The 19,453-nt window shown below is 32.6% G+C and overlaps 2 protein-coding genes and 1 long non-coding RNA gene across 6 annotated transcripts; 1 reads left to right on the top strand and 2 right to left on the bottom strand.

The window, feature by feature from the left end:
• The first annotated feature begins 9,260 nt into the window (after positions 1 to 9,260).
• LOC128042849 (uncharacterized) lies at positions 9,261 to 10,337 on the top strand. The gene is made up of 2 exons (XR_008198313.1): positions 9,261 to 9,712; positions 9,805 to 10,337. It is a non-coding gene; the product is annotated as an uncharacterized LOC128042849 (long non-coding RNA).
• Positions 10,338 to 14,439: 4,102 nt separating this feature from the next.
• LOC105790873 (non-specific lipid transfer protein GPI-anchored 6) lies at positions 14,440 to 15,618 on the bottom strand. The gene is made up of 3 exons (XM_012618664.2): positions 15,136 to 15,618; positions 14,951 to 15,046; positions 14,440 to 14,774 (listed from the first exon to the last, which is right to left on the bottom strand). The coding sequence occupies exons 1-3, from the start codon at positions 15,539 to 15,541 to the stop codon at positions 14,647 to 14,649; spliced, it is 630 nt and encodes a 209-aa protein (XP_012474118.1). The 5' UTR covers positions 15,542 to 15,618; the 3' UTR covers positions 14,440 to 14,646.
• Positions 15,619 to 17,801: 2,183 nt separating this feature from the next.
• Positions 17,802 to 19,153, bottom strand: LOC105790876 (uncharacterized). Of its 4 annotated transcripts, none has more exons than XR_008198544.1 (3): positions 18,897 to 19,153; positions 18,727 to 18,803; positions 17,802 to 18,350 (listed from the first exon to the last, which is right to left on the bottom strand). XR_008198544.1 is itself a non-coding variant. In XM_052634426.1 (2 exons), exons 1-2 carry the CDS (start codon positions 18,746 to 18,748, stop codon positions 18,013 to 18,015), a joined length of 309 nt encoding a protein of 102 aa, XP_052490386.1. In that variant the 5' UTR covers positions 18,749 to 19,153; the 3' UTR covers positions 17,802 to 18,012. The 4 variants fall into 4 exon arrangements, 1 of the variants encoding a protein (XP_052490386.1); XR_008198543.1 differs by having other exon boundaries at positions 18,913 to 19,153; XR_008198542.1 differs by having other exon boundaries at positions 18,727 to 19,153.
• Between the last annotated feature and the right edge of the window lie 300 nt (positions 19,154 to 19,453).

Raw genomic sequence — 19,453 nt, 5'->3', positions numbered from 1 at the left:
TGGTCTGATATAAGAGTTTAAAATTTTACTTAAATATGTTCATATTTGTAAATATTTAACCACACTCATCTTAGACTTGTCCATATTATTTTTAAAGAATAAAAATATGTATTTATATTATTTAATAATTTAATATTTTTATTTATTAAAATTTTACATATAGTCATCTTAACATTTTTAATGTTTACATTATAGTAATATTTATATTATTATAGATTTAATTTTTATGTGTTATAAATTACATAATATATAAAAATAATATAATGTAAAACATTACAAACGTAGAAAAATAGATTGGGTCTATGCCTTAAATGTTTAAACTCGAGCCCAACCTATATTTTAAAAAAGCCTAATTTTTTTTGTCCAGTCCCATTTTACGAACCTAATCTTTTCGTTCAAATTTCGAATGGAACTTCAAACTTGAGCAAGAAAGTCTAGCCATGATCACATGTTGTTAAGCCTCACCTTTCCACCGTTACAATTTTTAGTTTTAGAGAATAGCCCAAAACTAGTTGAATATTAAAAGAAGGATAATGAAATGTATTGTTATTGGGTTTGCTAATTTAACTCTCTCATGTGCTGTTGTTGATATGTAGGGGTGTATTCAATTCGGGTTTGTTTGGTTTTTGGATAAAAATTTCGATTTTTCACTTTTGAAACTGATACTGTATAGAGTAGAAATTGAAATATCTGAAAGTGATAATTATAGTTTGATTCGATTCGACAGTTTTTATCAAATTTAGGCTTAAAATAAAATAACATCATCTTGTTTTGGGCCTAAAAAATATAATATTGTAATTCTTAATTATTTTTTCACACCAATCATAATTCATTCTCTAGATTTATTTATACATTTAAAAAGTCAATTAAATAATTAAATTAATAGTTATTAAGTTGATAAATCATTCAAAGTTGTTAAAAGGAAAATAAATACATAAATCATTAGTATACCTAATGTTTTTCAGTGTCATTTTTAAATTATTTTAATTAGTTATAACGAGTGATTACAATATGCCATTTAATTAATTAAAATCAAACATATATAATTGTGAAAAGTTGTTTCTTTTATAAATAAAATATTATAAAGTTTAATAAACTATTTTCCTAAAATTAAAATAATGCTTATAATTATAATTATTTTATTTAAGAAATGATTCACTTAATCTAATATAAAACTACATTTTATAACTTTTTCCATGAAATAGTTTCATAACTTTATCTTTTGTATAGTCCTATCTAGTTGTTAATAATAATAATAATAATAATAATAATAATAATAATAATAGAGTTAAATGAATTAATTTATATAAATATTGAAATGATGAATTTATTATTCTATTAGAACTACCCTTTAAAATATATATATATATATATATATATATATATATATATATATATATATATTTGGTTTGATTTGAATAAAACAAGTTTCATGTAAAAACCAAACCAAACCGAATTGTGTTGTTTGAGTGATAACACAAAATGAATTCTAACCCAACCAAATCCAACTGAATCCAATACATCAGTTCAAATCTATTTTTCTATTTTCTCCATTTCTTTACTCATCCCTAATGACATGTTCTTCCTATTTGTTATTTTATAGTTCTTGAGTTTTTTGCATCGAAAATTATTGGGTCATGGGTTTGGTAAAGATTTGTGTGATTATTTGCTTTTTTATACTTTTTAAATAATTGTTTTAATTTTTATAATTTTTTAATTTTGTCATTAGTCACTTTGATTGACAGTAGATATCGTAGTTTTAACAAAAAAAATTGTTTTTTTTATAATTTCATAAATTTTATAAATTTTAACATTTTAAGGTAGTGTTTGAAAAGTCATATAGTAATTGAATTTAGGTGTAGTTGCTTTTAATTATACAAAATGACATGTTTGAGTAATCATTGTAATTGATGGGTCTCATTTAATTTAGTGTAATTGAAGCACCCCAATTACACTTTCCAATTTTTGATGGGAAAGGCGAGGATGAGAGTAATTATGCATGTAATTACATCCAAATTCAATCTTTAAAAATATTCTTATACAAGTTATAAAATCATATTATAAACATGAACATGTATGAGTGTTTGTGATGGTTATGGAAAAAATCTTATGTTATAAATACTAAAAATCATATTATAAAAACAATTTGTGACGTTATAACAAAATAAATACTATCAAATCCTAAAAGATTTTTAAGGTTATGGCCAAAAAGTTTATAGTTTATGTTATAAAGTGTTATAATATAATTATTTATAAAAATTTATGGCCAAGAAGTACGGACATAACTTATTTATTTGTCCATGTTATATATAATAGAAATAAAATACTTATTCATATAAAATGTTATAGTTTTTTTTATCATAACTTATTTATAAAAAATATCTTTTAAAGTTATGGCAAAAATTATATTATCTATAATTGGACAATTTATAAAACCTTATTTATAAAGGTTATATATTAATAAATTTTATATTATTTTTACATAATTTATGTATTATAAAAGGGATATAATTTAAGATAAGTCTTTCTCCAAATTAAGTTTATATAAGTTTTTTATAATTAAAACTATTAATTATTTGAACGGTAAATCCAAAAATTATAAGGTTTATGCTAATTATGCAAATACAAAAGATTTCCTTATATCATATCGCGGGGTATGATCAGAGGCGAAGCTAGAACAATTTTTTAGGGGGGCCGAATGTAATTTTAATTTTTTATAGTGTATATCTTTATAATTTTTTAAGGATTAAATCAAATTTTTATAATTTTAGGGGGGCCAAAGTGAAATTTTACCTTTACTAATTTAAAATTTTTAAAAAAAATTTAAAGGACTAAATAGTAATTTTTCATTTTAGGGGGGCTGGGGCCTTTGTCAGCCTTCCTAGATTCGCCTTTGGGTATGATACTATTTGAGAGAATGGTGCCAAACACATGTATCATAAACTGCTTGTGGATACTTTAATTTAAGGCATTCAAGACTTTGAAATGTGGTTGAAAATACATTTGCTATTGATTTGCCGTAAATTGATACGTCAAATTAGGCTCTCCATTACACTTGAAGAGCTTATTCTCAAGCAATTTATATGTCTTTTCTTTATTTTTTTTCGATTTTTAGCTTTTGTCATTAATAAATGGTTTTTATTAGTTTGATGCCCTTTTGAGACCCAAATTGGCCAAATGGCGCCATGGGAGCCTAACGATATGATTGAGTGGTGTAGGAAGTTGATAATGACCTGAACTCGAAGAAATAATCATTCAGAGGGGGTATCGTGATATTGAGGCCATAGAAGTCATAATACCCCTAACAGTGTTAAAGTGAAAAAAAATTAAGGCCAACTCCAATGCTATTGCGATACTAAGGATGGGTATCGCGACACCGCGAACCCAAGACTCCCAATTTCAATAATCTTTGGGTATCGTGACACCAAGGCTTGGGTATCACGATCTCGCTGCCTGTCAAAGAGAAAAATTGACTGCAGGGGTAGCTTTTGTCCAACACCAACAGCAATAAAAATACAATGCCCAGGGGCATTTTTGTAACACAAAAAACCATAGGGTTAGAAGTAATAAAACCATCAAGAAAGAAGCCTTACTCTAGGTGGTAAAGAGCTTAGTAAACTCCTTAGAGAGCCAAGGTTCAAGCCCCACTCGATTAGTCTTTCCTCTTTGAATTTTTAGCAACTAAGGAACAAAATCAATCTAGTATATATATTAAATGTGGTAGAAAATGACCAAGAATGGGCAACAGTTTAGATGGTAAGGCCTTGCATTCCCCTTGACAAATAGGTTTGAACCACAACAATACCTTATTCCATTTCTTTTATTTTCAATAGCTAAGGGAATATACCTAACAGCCCCTTAAGTTTTGAAGCCTTAAAAATTCAACCCTCATTCCTAATTATACTTGAAAACTAGTAATTTTCCAAATCAAAACCAAATTTTGATAACTTTTTCGCTATTATTTTCCCCATTCTTTATTCATCTTTTCTTTTACAATTATTCTCTTTTCTTTTGCTGGAAATTTTATTTTGATCCTGAGTTTGAAACTGAGTCATGTTCAATTCGTTCTTTGTATCGATTTAGCATAACGTCGTTAATTTCATCTTTAAATGTACCACGATTGGTAAGAACATTTCAAATATTGATAATTAGATCTCGAATATCTATAGAATATATGTTCTCAATAACTTCAAGGTACATAAAATGATCTTTTACGAACCTTTTACGAATTTTTTCAAAAATCTTAATAATTTGGATAAATCTTGAAAGTCTATATTAATTCTTGCGTATTTGTTGATCGAAAGACCCATTGTAGGTATCCCGAGCCAAACTTGGGCGTGAAGATCATCGTTCGAGACCCGAGAAGTCAGGTATGTATTCTTTTACGAGAAAATCGAGGTAAAACTGAACCTAGTCTAGACCACACGACCTATCACACAAGCGTGTGGGCTGTTTGTGTGGACTACACGACTCCATACATGACCATGCCACACCTGAAACCTTAGGATTACGCTTCTCACACTGTAACGCCTCAAAAAAATTTAAGTTTTTGATTTGTTAGATTTTTGACGAGTAATTTGATTTGGTTTAGTGGTTAAGTGCTGTGTTTGTATGTGTGATGTTTTGGGTTTGAATTTTATCTCTTGAATTTTTTTAATTTTTTATTCAACCCTTATCTTTGAGCATTCAACTTAAATTAATTTTCATGTAACTTTTGACAATGATGAGTCTACTGGTTCAATGGTAAGGCTTTAGCCAACTTTTTGGTCCTGTGTTCGAGCCCTTGCGCGTACAAACATGTATTATTTTTGTTAATTTCCTTTGTGTCACCTATTTAGTAGTGTTTGGGTCATATTTGGATTTTGGAAATCTGTTTAGATGAGGATTAGATTTAATGGAGGTGGTTAGTGTGTTTTAGTTATATTGTTATTTTTATTTTAAAAATATTAGTTTTGTTTTCCCAAAAACCCTCCTAAATCTGCTCCCACGTCTCTTAGTCTCTCAAGTTCTTTTTGACTTTTTCTTTATGTCCGTTTCTATTCCTTTCTATTTCCAAATATTTTCTTTGTTCTATTGCTTTCTTGTTTGGACTTTCACCTTTGTTGCTAATTGTTTCTTCGTTTAATTGCTCTCTTCGTAGCTTGGTGTTTTCTTCTTTTGTTTGTTTAACTCTTGTGTGAGTGTGGAGTGAATCCCTTGGGTATTTCAATTTCAATCGGGAAAGAGAATAGTCTATTTATTATTATTTGCTGATGTTAGATGTTGGGTTTTCTATGGAGATAAGTGGTTTTTTTATTAAGTTCTTAACTTCAATGATATCGGTGTGCTCCTAGAAGAAGATCAAGGAACGATTGGTGTTCCTCCAGCGACTTAGGTGTCATGAAGTTGTTGTTTCGTCCAAGAGTAAATGTTCTCGATGTTGTTAAGGCTATTTCATTTCGAAAATTGGGTTTAATTGATGAAGGTTGCATTATAATGCTCAGTTGAGTGTGGTGAAAATCGTGTTATTAATTTGTGTGGGTTGCATCAACATCGGATCTTCTTTATATACTCTCTCTGATTTTTGTAGGATATTTAGGGGACAAATTCTGTATGCATTTGACACTTGTTAAGATCCACTATGAGGTATTGAGTATATATATGGTAAGAAAGGGAATATTTAGATGGTTTTTCTTCCTTCCGTTCTACGCTTTAGCTTTCTTAAAGATTAAATATTCTCTTTTTCTTTGTTAAATTGGAAACTAAGGTTTCTGGGGTTATCGATGGCTGTTTCAACCTCCTGCTAAGTCTAGTAACTCTACATGTTAGGATTTTGAAAGAGTAAGAATGTTAAGAAGTATATAAATAGTAAGATATGAATAAGAGGCCCTACATAGGAGTCGTCTGTAATTGGGATGATAGCAAAATGTCTGTAAATGAGTTTTAATAGTAATTCTATGTTCTTTTAAGCAGTTGCTGATGGTAGTTTGGAACTCTGAGCTACAGTAAATATGAGTTTCAGGTGAGTCTTTAACTTGACTCATAAGTAATAATTTATATTGGAAAATCATATGTAGATGTCTCAATGGATAATTGATGAAAGTATGTATATGTGAAGCATCGTAAAAAGCTCTGCATGTTTATAAATGAGTAATATGAGTTGTTGTATGAAAAAGATGATGTATTGTATGTGCACATGTGAATGCAGGTATGGAAGAGTATGCATTAGTCAAGTGAGTGAATGAATCTGGGTAAGTGTAATTGATGTTAAGTGAGTAAACCATCTATTTGTGATGCCTCCGGTTAGGCAGGTACATTGCTAATCGAACAGGCAAATCACATTGACATCGAATATACTTATGGTGTAGCCTTCAGTGAGATGTAAACCAGACTGATAGAACACGACATGAGGATGTGTAAGACCATGTGGCTGAGACCCATGGCATTATATAATAATGAAAATACTCATGGTGATGCCTTCAGTGAGATGTAAATCAAACTGACAGATCATGACATAAAGATATGTATAAGACAATGAGGGTGAAACCCATGGCATCTTCTGAGAAAATTCACTGGGATAGTAAAAATGTAACTCTTTGTAATGCCTTTGTGGCATATTCTGTAATACCTATGTGGTGTATTAGGTGATGCTTTCGTGGCAAATCTAGTTAACTGCCTTTGTGGCGAGATCTAAGTAAGCTCTTCGTTAATTAAATCTATGATAAAGATCTGATAAGTCTAAAGATAACTTTGTTTGGTTAGAATTTTGAAGAAATTGAATGTGCTTTGAGGGGTGCTTCCTAAAAAGAGTTCGCAACAGTGTTTCTAAAAGAGGCAATCCGCCATAATAATTTGTCTGTATAGAGAAATTGGTTTAATCGTAGATATGGATGGTCTATATGTTCATCAGATCTAGGTTTATTTATATTATGAAAGGAAGTATCAAAATTATCTGGTATCCGTCATTTTGAGTGTTATACGCTATAAAGAAAAAGAGTTGTCTGGAATATAAGTTGTCCGCCAAGATGGCGTACTCATGATATATCACACGGTTGTCTGGAATTCCTTGAGATAGTTTAGAATGTATCATGAATTAAGTAAGTTTTGGTTTGGGTTGATTGATGATCTTTTTGGTATCGTGACAGTTACTAGAACCAATATGAGAATTCACTAGAGGTAAGGTCAGTATGGAGTTCATCTTAAGAGATCCATTAGATTAATTATCAGCCAAAAATAGTATCTGTGAGTACCATCCTAGGGAAAAGTATTCAACGGCTAATTGAAGAGGAAACTATGGATGGTAGGTTCTATATGGATATTCTTTTGAAAAGTACATTTACTGTGAAGGAAATGAGATTTGTATTGATTGATGAAATCTAGAATCCATCCAAAGAGTGATTTGTGAATAGATTAGTCAAGTATGGAAGTTGGTGAATATGTAGACGCCAATATAGAAACGTATTCGCCAAAGACAGAGATGAAGTCCAAAATCTTCAAGATGAAAAGTTCAACTAGAAAGGCTTCAAGGTAATTTGGGTTAATAATCACTAAGTTGATGTGAACTTACCAATGTTTGTTCAAATCTTAGGTTCTGCTGTAAGAGTGAGTACGCTAGGAGAGGCTAAGCCAGGATTACGCCAAAGAAGCAATTTGAGTTGTGATACTATACATACAGTGGGCATCATAGGAGTTTGGCGTATAGTACACTATGCCATGAAGAGTCTGCTTGTAACAAAGTTTTATGTTGTAACATTATACGTTGTTTCATACTTTAATGTAACGTTATGGATACAGTCCTCGCTCTCAGGGTTGTAGACATTGAAGTTCAGTAACTCGGCAGAGACTTTTTGAAGGCAGTTAAAATCTACCTGACTCTAATTAAGAGGGCCCACAGCCACTTGGGTGTGGAGAACCAGGTTAGATATCAATTTTGGCAGAGCCTCAGTCATATTCCTCCTTGTATCCTCTTGGTATTTCCTTAAAGCTTCTTCGCTAGGCTAGCGTAGACTTTCCAACTCTATTTTGTGGCGTTGTTCTTGGGCCTTAAGCTTCTCCTCTGAAGAGGACACTCTATTTGTATTTTTAGTTTAATCTATATTTTTTAATATAGATTAGCTCCATTTTTATTGCTTAGATAAAAATATAAACTTTAGTGTTATTTTCCACCACCATTGCTGCCACCTTCATCTTCTTCAAGCAACTATCAAGAAAACTCTAAGATTTCCTTAACCCTCATTTGTTTTTATTTTAATGAATTATTTGACTATGTGTTGGGATGTTGTTTGTGTGAAAATGATGATGAGTAGTGAATTCTATGGTGGTTGGTTGATGAAAATATTGTTTGGTTACTTTTTAGTATGATGACTAAATTGAAAAAACTTGAGTAAATTGAATACACCTCAAAACTTTAAATTGATGACTCTAAGGGAGGATATAAATAGTGAGACTGAGAGTAGATCCTATTAAACATAAATTGATTTATCTTGAGTTAGTTTGGTGAGGTCGAGAGATAAGTCAGACTAAATAGTCTAATTTGGTAAAATGGTGACCGAAAAGTAAAATTGAGCCAATTAGAAATTTAGGATTCTTAGATCCTTAATTAAAAGACTAATCAACAACATAGAAGTCAACCAACTACATTCGTTTATTGGGTTGTTAATTTTGTAGTTTTACGATTTTACAATTTGGTCCTTTTAGTGTTAGGTAGCCAATTAGTGTAATTAACCCTTGATTATGAATTGTCATAACATATTATTTAGCAAACGCTTAGCTAGACTTTCTATTTGCATGGTTGTCTCTTATGAATCACTTGGTGTTCGAACTCTCTTGAGTTCTATCTTAGATTGGGCCAAAACACCTTGACCCTCCAGGCCACAAGAAACCGGTAACACAACTTGCTTATCTCCCAGCTTAATTAAATTAACAAAACCCAATTCATTCACTTGAGCTAATCCCTTTCCTTGGGCCTTTAGTATCCCTTGTGACACCCTTCAAAGAAGCACTCTCCTGCCCAGCCTGCATATTAACACCAGAACCCACATACACCTTTCTACCTCATTGGCCCACTTTAAGGCCTTACCTAGACCTCACCCTAGCTGCAGTAGAAACTGTCTTTTCACCACTACCCTTACCCCTTTCAAGAGTCCCCTCCTTTATAATTCTAGAATCCACAAAATCTTATCCCCCAAAATCTTTATCGTTTTCCTCTCCACCAATTGAATTCAACATGTTAAATCTAGAATTAACGATCTTATTCCCCGCATTACCCGTCTTATTTTTCTGATCCGCTCTAGAATTTTGCCGTTACTTCCTCCCCACCATTATCCACGGGCCATATGCCTTGGACCATCTGCACCACCACTTTCCACCACTGCCATATTTGTCACGGGACCCCGAACAGTGTTAGTGCAGACTCCTTTCCTATACCCATAACGTCTGCACAAAAAGTAGATCGATGGCAAATGCTTATATTCAACTCTATGAATGTGCAGTTAATCAGTACCTGGGGAACCAAAGGCTTATCTAGATTAACATAAATTGCCATACTGGCAAACCGCCCCCGTGCTCCATTGTTGGGGTTAAAATCTAGTTTCGTCACTTTTACCACCATCTCTCTGATCTCCCATAATACCTTTTGTTTGTACATATACCCTGGAAAGCGGAGCCAAGCCATGATAGTGCTCGAGAATGGCTATGCAGGGTTGAACTCCAAGGACCACGGTTGTACTGTCAGGTACTGACAAAAAATGACCCACAACCCTTGTAAAAGCACTCTTTCATAGTCCTCATTGCTTTGGAATCTAACAAAAAGTTAACCATTTTCAGTGTCCATCATTTTGATCGGCATAGAGGGCTTCCACATGTTGTAGATTTTGTTCTGCAAAGCAGCAAACCCTGTGGTCCTACCAAATAGTTTGATGAGCACTATATTAGCCATGTGTTTGATAAAAAAATGGTAGACTGTCTCCGAGAAAACAACCAAAGGGATACCATTCACAATCGAGCTTGTGATATCTCCCTCTTGAAAATAAAACTCCTCTACCAATTTCGCTCCTAACACTTCGATCTCCCCATTCGAACCACCAGGGCCTTTACTCACCAATTTATCTTTCCAAGATATCGTTGGTTCAACCACCAAGTCGACGGCCATAACCAAATCCAAATCAATATCCTTATCCTTAAGGCGCACTTTCTTTGTAAATCGATCATCAGACAAATGGGACTTAGATCCATCACCTTCAATCATCATTTCAAGGTTTTTTTCTCTCTTTATTATGCTGATAGAAACTTTGATTGTTAGTTTCTATCCAATTTTAAGATTTATTAACAACTATATAGAGCATTAAATTTTTTTTCCATGTTCATGTGTTGTTGGTATTTAAGTTGTTTATGCTTATCACGCACGTAGGCAAATGTAATTGTAATGGCCGGCTCTTAGTGCCCTACCAGGCTTTTTTACACGTCATATTCTTCTACTACATTAAAATTTAAATATGTTTGAAAAATGCAACAACCTTATACAATATTATTCAGCGTGAGGAAAATCTTTACTTGATTTAATTATTTTGATTAACACTTTAAATTATTAAGTTTTTTCATTAATTTAAAGAAAGGGCAAATATTTGGTATATATTTTAAAAATTAACATGTGGTTTTAAATATATATTTTAATAATTTATTATACCCTATATGACCCTTGTCAACCTTCTTATTTTATTTATAGAATTTATATAATTTGAGTTATTTGAATAATTAATTATGATTTACCTTGTGTGTGTGTGGGGTTTCCAATTATATAATTGTTGGGTTAGTGTACTACTTTACAAGGACTAAACATGGAGGTTTGGTTGTTAGAGTAGTAATAGGAATAAAATATATATTTAATATATGTGTTTTAAAACAATTTATATAAATTTAAGTGTGTAATTAGAAATATGAGTAAAATCTTTTATAAAAAATAAGATATTTTCAAATAAACTCTTTGCTACAAAGTGGTTAAAAATTACAAAATATAATTAGTTAAAAGCATGTTGAAAAGTTAATGCTTATTAAATTTCTCAACACAACGAATTCCGGTAGACCCACCACCATGCTGTCGTATTAATTGGAATTTAAATGTCTCATCTTCATTGATTTTGATGCAACCATACCAATTAATCCATGTGGGTCCCTGGATTTCCTTTGAAGCCAACATTTCTATTTAATTTCGATTTTAAAAATATAAGTTCCAGCTTCGTTGAAATTTTATTCTTAATTTTAGGTTGATTACAACTTCATTTCTTTTATTATATAATTTTTGGACTTAATTTTTATAAATAAAAGTAGATCAATTGAACTCCAAATGTACAAAAAGTATATAAACTTAAAGCTTATTTTAATCTACTATGTATTCTCGGTAAATAAAATGATCATAATCATTAAATACTAATTTAAGCGATTTTAATTATATAATAATGATATATCATGGAAGAACTTGGACCGCCTCTCTTCATGTTTGAACAACACATATAACAATAGTCTTGTGTAGTCAAATTTTTTGAATTGACACGTTTGACATAACTTATAACTTAATATTGTTGAGTAGCAAGTAAGCAAGTAATTTCATGTTAATGCATGTTATGATCATCATCTTTCAATCGACTCATTTGGAGGAGAAGGAAGAAGTTTAAAATGTTGAAGATTATTATCCTTATTCTTATGAAATCTTTTATGACATAATTATTCAAGATAATTTTAGAAGATAAAACCAACATTTAACATTATGATTGTTGGAGATAGACCCGATTAAGCAACGAACAAGTAAAAATAGCGGAAGAAATTGAGAAATTGAACACACAAAGTTAACGTGGAAAAACCTCTCCAAAGAGGATAAAAAACCACGGGCAAAAATAATTTTACTATAATGGAAAAGAATGAAGAATACAAAGACAGAGATAAAAACTAAACCCCGAAACCCGAAAAAACAAAGAACCCTCAAAACGTAAACATAAAATTCTCCAAAAGTGTTATGAGTTCTAATCTCTAATAGGTGTTTTTTCTAAGGTTGTAAAAGAGTCTATTTATAGGCTAAATTCATAGGTCAAATAATAATAAAATAATCTAGACTAATCAGAGTTTGATTGAAACAAATAAACAGAGTTTAACTGAAAAATTATTTCTCAAATTTGACTAAAATAGGAGTCATGCTCAACAAATCTCCACCTTAACTCATATTTTCACAACGCCATCTTTGCCAAAACCCGCCACAGGCCTATCTTGAACTATGCAGGGAATTAACTGAGTCGAATCTATGCTTAGAAGCTGGAAGACCTCTAGCCTTTGACTTGTACACTGCCAAATCAAAACTAACCCGAGTTTGATTTTCATGAACATAATGCCCTAACTTTTCAAAACCTGCATCCAAAAGAGAATTTCTCTTCAACGAAATGGTCAAACATTTTTCCTTCCTATGACCAAGTTGCCTCTGCTCCAAATGAGTTGACTTTGACTCCGTAACGGATGAGAGACGTCCAATTTCATCTGTCACTGTAGAACCTTCTAGAATATAAACACTTTCAGTTATTTTACCTTTTAACAAAATGAGAGCCCCATGAGACACCTTAATGCCGTTCGGCTCGATGTTGATTCTGCAACCTTTCGAGTCTAAAATACTCAAGGAGATGAGATTCTATCATAAATTAGGTACATACCTGACATCTGAGAGTGTCTTAATCGTCCTATCACGCATCCTAATTTTAACACTACCAATACCAATTACTTTACTAGATGAATCGTTTGCCACGAGCACAACTCCACCTTCAACCGAATTGTACATGGAGAACCATTCTCTATTGGGACACATGTGGAAAGAACATCCCGAATCTAGGATCCACTCGGTTGTAAGCTCGAAGCTTTCGATCGTTGACATTAACAAGAAATCATCACCGTTTTTGTTGGCCAAATTAGCACCAGCTACATTTTCCTCATTACTCTCAGCAGCCCTTTTATTTCATAGTTTATAACAATCTGCTTTGACATGACCTAACTTCTTACAATAGCGACACCTTTTGTCTCGGTTTTTTTGATGCTATCAAAATGGAAGCTTGCCTATCTGCCTTACTATTCGAACCAAACTCATCGTCGAGTCAGTTTTTCTTTACTCAACAAATGACCTTTCATATCCTCGAACGAGAGTTTGTCTTTGCCATAAATTAGGGTCTCTCTGAAAGACTTGTATGAAAGGGGTAAATAACACAATAACAGTATACCCTGATCTTCATTATCAATCTAAACCTCAACGTTATTTAAATCATTTAAAAGGGTAATGAATTGACTGATGTGACTTTTAAGAAGCTCACATTCGTTTATACGAAACGTAAATAGACGTTATTTCAACCCTAAACGGTTAGCTAGAGACTTAGTCGCATAAAGAGGTTTGAACGTTTTTCACAAGGCGAATGAGGTCTTCTCCATCAATACCTCCTGCAATACCCTATTTGCGAGGCACAGCTGAATTGCAGATAAGACATTTTCATCAAGCTCTTCCCATTCTAACTGATTTAGATTCTCGGGCTTTTTCCCAGTAACGACCTTTTCAGGTCAGTCTGAACTAAAATTGTCTTCATCCGAACTTTCCATAGATTGAAATTTGTAACACCATCGAACTTCTCAATGTCAAACTTTGTTGTTGCCATCTCTACATGGGCAGATTTACGAAAATTGAACTAGCACTGATACCACTTGTTAGGGATCGATTCGATTAAGCAACAAACAAGTTAAAATAGTGGAAGAAATTGAGAAATTGGACACACAAATTTAACGTGAAAAAACCTCTATAAAGAGAATAAAAAACCACAGGCAAAGATAATTTTACTATAATGACAAAAGAAAGAAGAGTACAAAGATAGAGATAAAAACTAAACCTCGAAACCCAAAAAAACAAAGAACCCTCAAAACGTAAACACAAAATTCTCCAAAAGTGTTATTAGTTTTAATATCTAATGGGTGTTTTTTCTAAGGTTGTAAAAGAGTCTATTTATAGGCTAAATTCATAGGTCAAATAATAATAAAATAATTTAGACTAATCGAGTTTGATTGAAACAAATAAACATAGTTTAATTGGAAGATTATTTCTTAAATTTGATTAAAATAGGAGTTGATAGATGCTTATCAAAATTGGTCGGATGAACAACAAAAGGAGCTTATTTAGAATGTCTTTGATAAGCTTCTTGTGCTTTATTTTGCTATTACACTTAGCACTCTTTTAGGTATTTCTTAGAAAGTTTTATTCATTATATTGTGAGGTATTTTGTGGAAGTAATTTGTAATTATTTAGGTTCAACTCACGAATGTAGAATTTGTGAATCCAACTGCATTGATAAATATAATGTGATTTCTGTCCTATTTTCTGTTATAATAGAAGTTAGAAATAAAATAATCTTATACAATTTTGTTCTCTCTCAACCTCTGTTCAAATAAAAGTTAAAAACTGCAAACCAAAAACTTTTTCATATCATAAAATGATGTGCTTACTCACCATGAATATCAATACATTAAATATAAGAATATATAGTCGCGAAAAAACACAATCAAATCAAAGAAAAACTAGAAAGGATTTTAAGATAAAAACATAACTGGATCCTGGTACACACTCTTAAATTATGGATATAATGTGTAAACTTCTATCATTCACACGACAAAGTTTTGGTGTATGCTGAAAACCCATAGTGAAACTCCGACAGCTATCTCTACTACTCCCACGCGCTTCTTTCCCATTCCTCCATCACTCTTCTCTGCAGCACTGCTTGTGGAGTTACCTACGTACATAGATATATTTATCTGTATCACTGTGTTGAACATTAATATGTGTCCTATATGGTTTTTTCTAAGTTTTTTTTTTTATATATATATATTTGGAGATGTTCGAAAATCATAAAAAATGAGAATGAGATGGTATGTGGTAATAGTAAAGAGAGATCGAGGTATATGTTACCACTCGCAGGTGGGGATGTGGAATGCTTCTCTGTCAGCTTTTGATATCCTTGGAATAACTTAGCTTCCTGGGAATTGGGTGCCAAGTGCAGAAGGGCTGAAATCAAGAAAAAAAAAAACAGTAAATGAGGGAGAAATCAAAGGTTATGAAATGAAATAGCATAGAGTGGAAGAGGTTTTAGTTACAGATGCATTCCGTAAGGTTAACAGTATCATGACAAGTGTGAGGGAGGGTTGCAGCAAGACTAGCATTGATGTTGAGGCCAAGACTGGGGTTATCTTTATCTTTAATCAACACACACAGGCATTTCTTGCTCTTAACCAAAACTTGTTTCAGCCCACCGCAACAATCCATGGTGGGGGCTTTGGCCTGTCCACCAACGTATGGAAGACATGGAGCAAGCCCGACTAGCTGATCAGCGCATTCCGCTTTGTCTTGGTTCACATCACCGGATGCCAAACCCAGCAGCATGAGAAGCAGGATGAAAAAGAGTGTGAAAGCCTCATGTTTGGACTCCTTCATTGTTTTCAGTGGTAAGGCAAAGGGAAAGTAGAAGAAAAAGAAAGGAATTGAAGCTAAACACATTTCCATTATCCAGGGGCTATATAGTGAGAGAATGAGAGTTGTGAAAAGGAGAGAGAGACAAGTGGTTGGTGGCGATGGAGTTTGAAATTATTATGGTACAAATAATTCATTAAGTTCTTCCACAAGGGTCTTCATCTTCAACTGTGATCATTATTTGTTTTAATTGAGCAAATCCTTATCTGTTATATACGCACTCTCTTGCAAGTAAGCTATTGCCGTCGTCACAAAGACAATTATGAGGTATTATGCAAGGTTTAACAAAGAAATTGAGAAAATTGAAAAAATTGAAAAATTGATTTAAATTGATGTATTTTGTCCTATTTGAATTTTGTATTCACTACACCAAAACAGGCTTTTAGCGGCGCTTTTTTAGGCCTTTAGTGGTTTTTTGCGCTGCTAAAAGTACTTGCGGCGCTCTGAGAAGCGCCGCTAAAGAACGCGTCGTTAACTTTAGCGGCTTTTTTATTTAAAAATGCCGCTAAAGACCAAGAACTTTAGCGGCGCTTTTATCACAAACGCCGCTATAGACCATTACTTTTAGCGGCGCTTTTCCCACAAACGCCGCTAAAGACCACGACCTTTAGCGGCGCTTCTAGCAAAAATGCCGCTAAAACATAATCTTTAAAAAAGTTATTTTAATCAAATAATATTTATTTTTATGATAAATATTATATTATGTTTTATTTTTTAAATTTGAACTTTAAATATATTTTTAAGGATAAATAAAAATATTATTTAAATTAAATTTTTATGAAAATTTTAACTTTAAAACTAAATATAAAAATTAATGAATTTAGTTTTAGAATTTAAAATAATAAATTAATAACACAATTAAAATCCAAAAGTTAGAACTCAAGTTGTCGTAAATATTAAAGTAAAAATAAAATTTAGAATCAAAACTAAAATAAACAATGAAAAGATAGCTCAAATGTAGGTTTTTGCCGCAAGTTACATGATAATAACGAAAAATTAAACACCACACATAAAATTTATCAAACTAGTTAAGAAATACATGGTGCACCATGCAAGATAAATACAATAGAATCATAGGGTAATTTTGCATAAATATCTTGAGTATCAATAACAATTTGTCACAAAACTATAAAACATGATAAAAAAAAAGAACAGTAGCGACAAGCTATTTGTTACTTTTGTTTTGCTTCCAAGGCTTCCTCACCGCCTTCATCTTGGCAATGAATCATCTTCATCATCCCAGCTTAAGAAAACAAAGAACCTATTGTTAAACAATTTATAACTTGAAAAAGAAAAGAACCATGTTACTCGGACTTAGGTATGAGTGTTAGGTGTCAGTATATGAAAAGACATGTCAGATATGGGTATGAAGGCATGTCTGAGATGAGTATGTTCAATTTTTTCCTTATGTGTACTCTTCTCACTACCCCTGCTATGATTTCTCTCACTCCCTCTCCACTTTCTCAACTTCCTTTTCAGCCTGTGGTCTCCTCAACCTCTTTGTCCTGGGGGAAGGATAACGTGAACTAGCATGTTTTGGAGCTAGAATGATTCTCTCTTTCCAAAGAATGATCCCTGTGAGACCTTCTGTGCCGAGAAGGAGACTTAGGCTCCGTTTGGATGGGCGGTGTGTTTAGCTTCGGTGAGGTTAAAAACAGCGGTGGCGGTGAGATTAGTTCTTGTAGAGGTGAGATTGGATCTTGTAGTGTTGAAATTAAAAACAAATGCAAAGTGTGTGTTTGAATTCAAACGCAATTGTGCATGTGAGGTGAAAATAGAAAATGACTTTTAAGGACATTAGATTAAAAATGATATATAATAGAAGTTTTAAAATTATTTATCAATTACAAAATTAATAAATGATTAAAATTATTAAAATTATATTTATTTTCAATAATAAATAATTAAAATGAAATAAAAGTAGAAAAAATTCAAAAATTTATTTTATTTAATATTCCAAAATTAATCATATATTTAATTATAGGGGCTCAATTCATTATTGAAAGATTATTGTTGTTGACATAGCAAGAATGTAAAAAAACAGACATAGCAAAAATAAAAAAAAGGTATACGCTAAAATAGAATGTTGTTGACATTTTAAAAAGTATTTGTAACAAGATCCCTGACAATTTGAACATCACCAGACAAGAATGAAATGCAGATCAGCATACATACAACATAGCATTTTAAAATACAGCATAAAATTGAATTCATCCTGTGCACCATCCTTTGCAACAAAAGAAAACAATTCAAAACAAAGGCTTATTGATCAGACCATTGAAGAGTCATAAAAGAAGAAAAAGATTAAAATCACTATGCATGATAAAAGTTGAAGACATACATCAAAGTACTTGTATGTTAACACCAGTCTATAGTTAACTGAAGATGCTATACCAATTGGAAACACATGAAAATAAGCTCTCTTTCAACTAAACTGCCAACTAACTATTTATATATAAAAATCAAAATTGAATAAGCCATTCTCAAATTTTCAAAGTCGTTTGTCATGTATACCTGAATAGCAACACTATAATGGCAAGTACCATCATGGAAGACGAATTTTCGACAGCTAGGAACACAGGAAGAGTGGTTGCAAAAGGAGACAATGCTGGAAAGAGGACAAGGCCAGCGACGGCCATTTTCTCCATGGGTTGGTTATGAGAATGACTGTGTCCCCCCTTACCAGACAAAAACAACAATATATAGCTACCACCAAGAACTATGAGCAAAAGTGAAGCAAGTTTATGCACTGTTTCTTCACCAGCAATTGTGTTCGCCATAGTTATTGCAACTATACCAAGAAGAGAAATGGATATTACGTGCTAAACTGCTCCGAATGCGGCTGCGCCATAGACAATAATACAATGATAAAGAAGGATCAAGCAATGCCTAAAAGTAGTTTTAATTTTTATTAGTATTCGATTCCCTTGTTTTTAACTATCTGCTAAAAAATCTTAGTTTTTCTAAAATTAAAGAAACCCAGAAAAGCAAATCAACATGTTAGAATCGATCGTGACATTAATTATGGTAAAATTAAGATATTAAAAACTAAAGAACAGAGAAATTTATCAACTGTAAATAAAGGGGTCCAGGTCCCTACCCTTGCACAACAACTCTAGCCAAAAATAAACCGCCAAATTGGAAATATAATTAGATTATATCAAAACAACAGCAATTCGCGATGAGAAATAGCCAAAAACTAAAGAACTGGAACTCACCGATTCCATTTAAACTTATCATTGGTCAGATCAAGCACGTAATCATCAGTAGAATGACCAGCTGGTCCTATTCCACCCTAGCCAATGAAACAAATAAACCAATAAAATAACCAATACACCATAAAATGATATAAATGCGGCAATCTTTAGTGATGATTCTGCTGTTTTACAGGCCTGAAACACAACCATGGTGCCAACCGCGACTGCAGCGTGAGCAACCCTAGGTGAAGGCGGCTCTCCAGCTGATCTGATTCTGCAGTTTCATGGCATCGGTGTATCTCAATTCACCAGCAATAGTTGAAATCTGCAAAAGGAGAAATGCATGTTAACCCGTAAACAGTCACCACAATCACCTTGACCAAACTGATTTGCAACCCAAGGGGAAGGGGAAAGGGAAAGGGAATGGGAAAGGGGAGAACGGTAACCAAACATCAGAAGAAACAAAAGAGGAAAAGAAACAAAATAAATAATATGGGTAAAGAGGAAAGAAAAAGCAACTGAAGTTGCTAAATTCTTACCGGACCAAAAATCGCCATTGATTTGGGGTGACCAGCGTGGTGGAGGTGCTTCTCACCGGATGGCATGTTGAACCAAAGGGTGACCAGTGAGGTTGCTGCCATTTCCTCCCCCAATCGCACCTCACCGGTATGCAATGACAAACCAAAGGAGCCCTTATATACTAAATGATGCCAAGATTCAAGCAATTTGATTGCCCACAACAAGGAAA

This window comes from Gossypium raimondii, chromosome 8 (genome assembly GCF_025698545.1).
Source record: "Gossypium raimondii isolate GPD5lz chromosome 8, ASM2569854v1, whole genome shotgun sequence".
NCBI lineage: Eukaryota > Viridiplantae > Streptophyta > Magnoliopsida > Malvales > Malvaceae > Gossypium > Gossypium raimondii.
Note: the sequence above shows the minus strand (reverse complement) of the source record. Positions and strands in the feature narration are given on the sequence as shown.